The sequence below is a fragment of the Neodiprion fabricii genome, chromosome 4, assembly GCF_021155785.1.
Source record: "Neodiprion fabricii isolate iyNeoFabr1 chromosome 4, iyNeoFabr1.1, whole genome shotgun sequence".
NCBI classification, from domain to species: domain Eukaryota; kingdom Metazoa; phylum Arthropoda; class Insecta; order Hymenoptera; family Diprionidae; genus Neodiprion; species Neodiprion fabricii.
Genome location: NC_060242.1, coordinates 18424469 through 18433368, shown reverse-complemented (window position 1 = coordinate 18433368; position 8900 = coordinate 18424469). Strand labels below are relative to the sequence as shown.

Genomic DNA, 8900 nt, shown 5'->3' with positions numbered 1-8900 from the left:
CTGTGTTTATGTCTCACACTCAAGCACAACAAATACACGCAAAAATTTACCATTTACCTGGATCATATGGAAAAGCAGCGAGTGATTTGATCGACGTTTATCGGACCCAGACAGCGTCTTTACTGCAGTGTATCTCCGACTAGAGCCATGACACGTTAGATATCCACAGACGACGCGTGTATTATTCTTCAATGTACACATATGGACATTAATTCGGAGACGGCTAATTTTTCGGTAGAATGGAACACGCTTGTAACGCAGATTCAACTTGCAGTGCCGCTGTAGACCGGCCGCTACTTTAAACATATTCTCTCAACTGATGCGATGTGGACTAGCATTTCAGAGATGTTTAATTTGTCGATGAGATTGAGTACCAACGGTCGGTCGGTAATTGCAGGCCAGTGAAAATTAGGGAACGACCGTTTGACGAAATGTCTCACGTATATTCAACCACTCCGAAGCTATGCTTGTACACTTGCAAAAATTGTGACGTCCGGAGCTTATCGCGTATTAATTAATGCAGATCAGATTCAAACCGGAAGTTACCTGTGCACCGACCGCGACTCTTGATCCTAGAATAAGTCATGACTGGATAGAAATAGCGTAAGAGGTAATTGAAAAGGTTTATGATCAACGATAACAATTTATTCCAGCCAACGATTGGCGTGAGAAAGTGTGAAACAGAAACAAAACAAGCGATTATAAAAAGTCAAGATTTCTTTGCATCGAGGTGAGGAAAAATCTCCAAGACTTTTTCCCCCTTCCTCGATCAATCAGTCGTGGCTTGAGTCGGTCGATTCGGAATCGATTCGACGGTCTTCTGCTCGTCCTTGTCCTTTTTCCTCAGAGCGCGGTTCCTGAGGTTCAACATCGTTCTCGCGATCAGCCAAATTGCCGCTTTGTCGCACACGCACCGAATCGCGTTGATTGTACCGATTAGCAGAGAGTGCGGAAAATAGCCCGTTGTTCGAGATTCGATGCCCACCGTCTTCAATAACGACTCGACGAACTTTTCCGGCGACGGTGCCATCCAAGTTGACCTCCTGGAAGGGAATAAAGTCAAATTAAAACGACCGGCTCGACCTTAGAAGCTCTAACAATGCATGTTATAGAATATGCATTCGGAGCGGAAGAATGAAAATGGCTTTTGTCGTTCTGTATATAATTCTGAATGCAAAATAATCCTTTCAAATCGATTACAATGTATTCAATCGAATTATTCACTAGAAGCGTATCGATTCTCAAAATTTCCATGACATTTTTCCGTTATACCCTAACTGGTGTAAACACTTTTTACAGATTCAGAGTTTTTTTTAAAAGGATTCCGAAGTTATTTCGTAAAGCTGCAGTTTCGGTGCGTTTGTGATTATTCTTGTCAGTGTGATGATATTTCGTACGGTATTTTTTTTAAATTCTAGGTTCCACATACTTTCAGCTTTTCTAAAGTTTTGCTAAACTTTCTAGGTGTGTTTGACTTTACTAAAACTTCCGAGAAACAGTGATCTTAATTATTTATCGTTCACGTGACTTTGTTTTCTAGACTTGAAATTCTTTAAAAATCTCTGTAAATCGGTGTGTACCAAGTTTCCCAGAACAGTCCATATTCATAACGATTTTTATCATGTTTTAGAATAAATTGCAATGAATTTGTTCAACTTATAATGCGAGAATCAATCGTTTCGCAACGCATTTCTACCGTCGTTCTGAAAATGTTTGAAAATTGCGGATAACAATCTTCTAAACTGTTGCAGTTCCATTTGACATTTAATGAACAAACATAGCGCAGGTATTTCATACATTTTTGAGATAAATATTTGCAAAATGACTGTCTCCACGGTACCCAGAACAAAGACTAAGAATTCCTCTCTGGACTCTGTACAAAAATTCAAACGAAGCCATTTCAGATATCGGTAAGCCTTCGGTTCCGGTCAGGCTTCTTTAAATTTCTACGAGCTTATGAGCTTACCTGATTTTCGACATTTTAGTGGCAACCGGACCCGGAAGAACGCATTGCACCGTAACACCACGTGGCGCAGCTTCGACCGCAAGATCGGCACTCAATTTGTCAACGTACGATTTGCTCGCCGAATAGACGGACAAATAGGGACTAGGAATGGCCGCTGACGTCGAACTGATGTTTATTATCACCCCCTTCCGGCGCTCCATCATTCCTGGAAGTATTGCCCGGGCAACCCCCGTCACTCCGGCAACATTGAGCTGCAGTATACGAGCGATCGTCTCCTCTGAGAGATTCGTGAACACTTCCGGATGCTCGTAGCTCGTGCCCGCGTTGTTCACCAAGACGCCAACCTGCGAATCCGATTCATGGACTGAGAAAAATTTCATTTCTTATAGCTAGGATAGAAAGTTCCAGCAGCCTGGGTATCGTTACAATGACAGTTTGAATTTTGTTTTAATTGAAAGACAAATTTCAGTAGAAGCAGTAACCATTGAGTGTATTTATAGTTGTCGAACTACATTTTCTGGTGGATGTAACGTCGAATCTGTTCCTTGGTGAACCAAAAAATTTAGCATGGACAACTAAAATAACATTGAATAGTAACAACAGTGTCACACTTTGTTATAATTTGCAATGTTATTCGAATGTTACTGCAAATATCGTACGTACACTCAGTATATTTTCCTAGGTAGTACAATGAAATGTAATGTATTTCAGGGAACTCGAAAAGGTCCCGTGTGGGTTTTAGGATGCAGAACTAATTTTTTCGTGATAGCATTTTACTTTTGAAGCGAATAGACGGGAATACATTCAATAATACACGGTGTGTCGTTGGGTGGCAATATTCTTTTCACTCTCATTTGAGAAACTTGCAAATAACAAGCTGAAAATTTTTGTAAAAGTATATTCTTTCCAATGAAATTTTAAAGGGTGCTATCTCTGACCTCGAAATTTTCCTATCCAGACGATACGGACAAGATATCATTTTTTTTTTTCAAATTGTGACCACTCAGCTAAATTTAATGATACGTCATTAATTCTGAAAGCATTCCGTAGAGAATTGTATTAAGTTCTTGACAGAATCACCGGCCAAACGAAATTCGTAGCTTCCACGCTTCGAAATTTATAAGCCTTAAAGTCAAGTTTAATTTTATGTAAAAATTTATCCTTAAACGTCTTCAATGGTGAAACTGTTGATCTTGCATTGAATATTCAGAGAATATAAGCGATACAAGCAAAGTCTCTAGCTTTAATGGTTTGCAAGTGATATCTTTTTATACAAAAATACATCTGCGAACTAGGTTTTTAGTTGGTAGCTTTCAGTATCAAGTAAATATTATTAAACGTGGTAAGGTGGTAAAAATTCAAGGAAAATAACTCTGTCTTCGTGTTAGGTTGAAATGGAAAAACTTCAAAGTCCGGAATCAACCTTTAAAAATAAGAGCGTATGGGGATAAAAATTTAGAAACATTGGAAAATAAAATTCAACTATTCAAATATGCAAAAATCTGTTTCGCAAAGTCTTTCAAAATGCAGAAAGTCGGGGTACAGTAAATTTTGAAGAAAAAACTCAATTTCTGAAAAATGTTCAAAACATCTCAAAATCGTGGAAAATGTTTTTGTTCGCTCAAATAAAGGCTGTTTGAGTAAATGTTTTCATTTGAAAGTGAACGGGTTAAGGGGCACACCTAGTGTGATAGCCTAAGAAAAAAGGCGATTTTTGGGAATTTAAAAAAAAAAAACTACTGTATCAATTATTTTAAAATTTTAAGGGTATATTTATACATATTTTAAGAATACACAGTTAAGTTTTTGAAGAAAAAAATTGAATATTTTTCGAGTTACACGCGATCTCTGACGGCGCTGAAAAAAAAGATCTTCCACTGTTGCAGTGATTCCGGCTTTCTCCGTGGATGAAACCTAAAAAAAAAAAATTCTTGTTAAGCTGGAAGATATTGTCCGTACAATGACCTACCAGTTTTTTGATCTGATCAAAATCGAATTTTGGCAGGCCAAGAACGACCAAAATTTTGGGTAAAATTCAACGTTTTTTTTTAAAAACGCCGCCATTTTGTCAATTTTTGATTTTTTTTTTCGACCGTAGGTCATTGTACGGACAATATCTTCTAGTTTACCAAGAATTTTTTTTTTTTTTTAGGTTTCATCCACGGAGAAGGCCGGAATCACTGCAGCAGTGGAGGACCTTTTTTTTTCAGCGCCGTCGGAGATCGCGTGTAACTCGAAAAATATTAAATTTTTTTCTTCAAAAATTTTACTGTGTATTTTTAAAATATGTATAAATATACCCTAAAAAATTTAAAATAATTGATAGACTAGTTTTTGTTTTTTTAAATTCTCAAGAATCGCCTTTTTTTTAGGCTGTCACACTAGGTGTGCCACTTAACGTCGCTAACTTCTACCTTGCGATAAGAATATCGTACCTCGAGCTCCTCGACGCACGTTGCGATTTTCGCATACACGGGCTGCCCTTGCGTCAGATCGGCCTCGAGGACTCGAGTCTCGATTCCAAACCGCTGTTTTATGTCGGTGGCGACCTGCTCTAGCTTCGGCAGTGACCTGGAGACCAAAAGTATGTCCAAACCTTTGGCAGCCAGTGCCTCGGCGAAGGCCTTCCCGATTCCGTCCGTCGCGCCCGTGACGACGGCCCAACGACCTTGGGAAGCGACGTCAAGTCCAAGGCCAAGCTGCGGGGCGATCAGCTTTTTCCAGGCGAGGCCACTCGCCCGAATCAGGATCCTCAGTCCTACCGCTGCCACCACAACGATCGTGATTTTCTCCCAGCAGGACAGCACCATTTTTTGACTTGTTACGGGCTTTTAATTACGTTTCGCTCTATCCAGGCCTCGGCACGTTGCTCGTGATCGTAAGACTTCAACTGCCCCGGCCAGAACTCGCTTTTATACTGATAAGCCGCTATCAGGCACGTGATCACCCGATTAGTCGAACGATGCGCCGTCGCAGAACTGGGCAAAAATTATAGCTATAATTTTCGTAACGATACAATTACACATTGATAGCCAGCCGGATCTTCTACACACCGAAAATTGTTCGACGAACTCGATTTTCGTGTTTTTCATTTTTCTTTTCCTCCATTATATGCTCTACAAAATTAGACTTGATTGAATATAAATTGAATGCACCGTTTCAGGCTGGTTAACCATTCCTTTATAATTCAGAACATGGTCGTGCAATGTATTTTTACAGATTTTCAATATTTAGATTTTGAATTATGAATGATACTCTCTTAATGATTGCTTTAGAAAAAAAAAAAAACTGAAAAAGTTACCCACACTTTGGTTAAACTGGGTCATTGCAATTTAAACACGGATATTATGAAATTAAAAAATACCTAATACTATTTGCCTGATTCAACCAAGCCATGAAGTTTACTTGAGACGCGGAAGTTCATTAAAATCAGTCATTTGTAATTCGATGTGATCGAAGACTATTCACTAAGTACTTGTGAAATAAATTCGTGTCATTTGTACCGAACGGAATACTTTTTTTGATTAGATAATACGAGCATCGGTTGATTTTATCTTAATGTTTCACTCATCGTTGAAAAAGTTAATTTGGTTCAAGAAATTCAATTTACTTCACGATTAGGAGTTTTTGGTAGTCATTTGATTTGTCGCACTAGAATTTTCAGCTAAATCAAACCACAAGCTCGTCCATTGAAGTGAATTCATTGGATTGCAGTGAGACCCTCACTGAGAGAACAATTTGCACGTATAGTTGAAATATTATAGTCGTGCCGACAATTTTTACGGTAAAATATACTCAAATTATCGTTTGGCGCACTATAAACACAATATCAATTTTACCATACGACCATAATACTACCATAATACTACAATTAACTATGTTTTTTTTTTAATGTTCACCGTGTGTAGATGTTCATCAGAATTATTTTGGTATCGTGCGGTGAACTCTGTTCTGTAGTCTTCGATAGTATAGAGTATGATTCAATTAACTAATTTATAATCAACTATTTACGGATAAGTATTTAGACCAACCGAGATGATTCCTGCAACTTTTGTCAGAGTTGAATGCACCGTACATAGTTTGACTCGACTTAAATATGGTTAACGCTAATACAGTAATTATTCAGACAAGATCATACAGAACATAGTTTGAACAACTATACATACATTGTTGAAAATATTTAAAAATCTACGACATATTTGCAACACAAAAGTGTAGTTGAATCACAAAATTCGTGTTATAAAGTGAATTACAAAGTTTTCTCAATAAATGTGCATTAAGATTTTATCATTTTGCTTGACTTAGTTGGAAATACGCAAAAGGGTATTTTGAATTTACCTCATGTTTATCGCACTAATGTTTAAATATGGCCAGGTCTTCATTATTGTACCGTTAACCATAAAACTTTTGTCAGATGTAACGATAAGTTCATAGTTCGGAACAACATAATGCAATAAGTTCTATTAACTATAAATTCGTATTGTCCCCTGAGCACACTATTTTTTATAAGACTACTACTGCTAAGGTCAACCACGTTTTTCTCTGAGTGCTTCTAACCGAATGAGTGTTCAATTTTGTTAGGCGGAATGGAGTGCATAAGCATAGCGAGGTGAATCTAATGAATAAGGAATCAGGTGCTTGTTAATACGCATTAATTTCTTTTCGTTATTTTCAGTGTGTCATGCATAGCTGGGGAAAATTGGTGACAGGTGTAATTGACTTGGTGAAAGTTTATTTTTTAAATTTTTCTACCCGCCTCAACGAAGCGTATTTGCAAATGACTGTCCATAAATTGATGAAAGTCTGTAGAAATTAATCGAATAACTTGGCGAATATCTGAGAAGGGTCTTGGAGATAGTTCGACAGAAATCTAATAAAGGATTTTGCCATTGTGAATCACTAAGGTCAAGCATCTGAAGAGTTTTATTTTTTTCAGAAAATACTCGGTTAATCAAAGTGAAGTTGAACCAAGGTAGGTAAATGTTGACTGACGATTCGGTGCTTTGCAATCTCATGAAATTTTAATTGACGCGTCCATTATGAGTAAAGCAGTAAACAATGGTGAATAATAAAAAAAGAGAAACGTAATAGTTTATAATGGTAAGTATGAACTACTTAAGTGACTATCAGACATAAATTAAAATGCCTGGAAACTCAAAACTCTTAACTTAAGACTCACTTCGACGAAGCTACCGCATTAAAACTGCATCGTGAGACACTTTGTACAATTATTCATATGGGAATAATGTATGAGACTGAAGTTGGTGACGTTAACGTAACGAAACGTCAGGGAAAAATTCATTATTGCACAATTTTAGAATGACTTTCGAGTAGTTAGTTTTTCAAAATAAGAGTATGTTGTTTTTTTTTTATATTTCTCAATTTATGATAAAAATCACTTTTTTCTCGACGCGACTTATTTTTATAGAACTTTTTTGAAAGTGATTAATCGTCATCATATCGATCCATTTTTACGTGAACAGAAAGGCTTCACCGGTGCACTGTTACCTAGTAACTTGAGTAAAGCGTTACGATTTTACACGATCGAAACGTCGAAATAAGTTCCTGAAATCGTAGAGTAAAGAAAACCGAAACAGGTGATAATGCTTGAAAATATTCGGAAAGTAAATCGAGTTTCAATCCAAATGGAAAAAGTGTTTAGTTTTATGCAATCTGATAAAAAAAAATTCTGCATGACAGGATAAATTTACATTCGTTGCAGGAGTGGAAAAAAAACAATATTTAAATTGTTTAGAATAGAAATACAGATGTTGAAATCAAACCTGCATTCAACTTTTATGCGTACTCACAAAACCCACTTTGTTACTATCGAGCAAATTTTTCGGTATCACTGTTATACGGAAATTTTTCATCCAGGTGACGAGAAAGAAAATTAATCAGTGCAGTTGGAACGATTCTTCTAATAGATTCTTAATATCGGATTAGATATAAGTTTTTCGGGAAGATTGAGTGATGACCGATGAAAAAATTTTCACTGAACAATAAAAACACAGAAATTCTATTAAAATGCACCAACTTCCTCATAGATTTTTTCACCAATTAACCACGACGTGACGAAGGATTTCTCACCTTATGGTATATTTTTTGCCCGTATCTCGAGGCTTCCGAAAAGGCGAGAAACTGTACCGAGTGAAACGACAGCGGTAATGCCATAAAGCTTCGACACCGTAAGGATGAAAACGGAATCGACCCGTCGACGGTGCGCAGCGAGTTGCCCGCAGAAGCGCACTGCCGAAGCGCTTGCGCCAGCAATGTCACGGCTGCGCTTTTACCTTTTACTTCAACTGACTCGGCGTCGCGACGCCTCGCGGAGCTCCGTCCGTCCTTCCTTATTTCTTTGGCCCACAATTATTCTAGGTCAGGGTCCATTTTCGCTGCAGCACTAGAGAACTTGATCTCGCAAATCCACGCGACGATGATTTTTTTTCGAAAATCTCTTTGGTTCATATTGACTTTTCTACTCAATTTTTCTCTTGACCCAAACTCACGAAGACATGGAGGAATTTCGTTCAGCACTTTCTCCCCACTAGTATTTTGTATTAGTTTCTTGTCTGGCTGCGAATTTGTCCAACATTGGTACGGGTGAATTTAATGATATCTATAAGAATTATCTGAAATTCATGCACGCAGAATACGTACACAGTAACAATTACATATTTTAAAGACCTTTCTCGAGCATGTGAGTTATTTTTTATTGATTCCTCGAATTGAAGTTTAATACAGGACATTGGAAATCAGAAATTTCATATTTTCGACAATAATATATATTTCAACTAACCGTACGATATAATATAACCCTTGGAGATTTTATTTTATATTTTTTTTTACTTATTCAAACGTTAAAATTAATCCTCGACAAACACCGCTTCCAAATTTAACCGAACCACGATTATTTTCACAGTAAACCACGGTA

General features: G+C 37.3%; 1 protein-coding gene across 7 annotated transcripts; it reads right to left on the bottom strand.

The window, feature by feature from the left end:
* Positions 1-623: 623 nt before the first annotated feature.
* Positions 624-8217, bottom strand: LOC124179778 (very-long-chain 3-oxoacyl-CoA reductase-like). Of its 7 annotated transcripts, none has more exons than XM_046564509.1 (5): positions 8057-8200; positions 7750-7961; positions 4402-4944; positions 1967-2310; positions 624-1043 (listed from the first exon to the last, which is right to left on the bottom strand). In XM_046564509.1, exons 3-5 carry the CDS (start codon positions 4774-4776, stop codon positions 770-772), a joined length of 993 nt encoding a protein of 330 aa, XP_046420465.1. In that variant the 5' UTR covers positions 4777-4944; positions 7750-7961; positions 8057-8200; the 3' UTR covers positions 624-769. The 7 variants fall into 7 exon arrangements, with proteins under 7 accessions (XP_046420465.1, XP_046420466.1, XP_046420464.1 ...); XM_046564510.1 differs by having other exon boundaries at positions 7777-7961; XM_046564508.1 differs by lacking the exon at positions 7750-7961 and having other exon boundaries at positions 8057-8217.
* Positions 8218-8900: the final 683 nt, after the last annotated feature.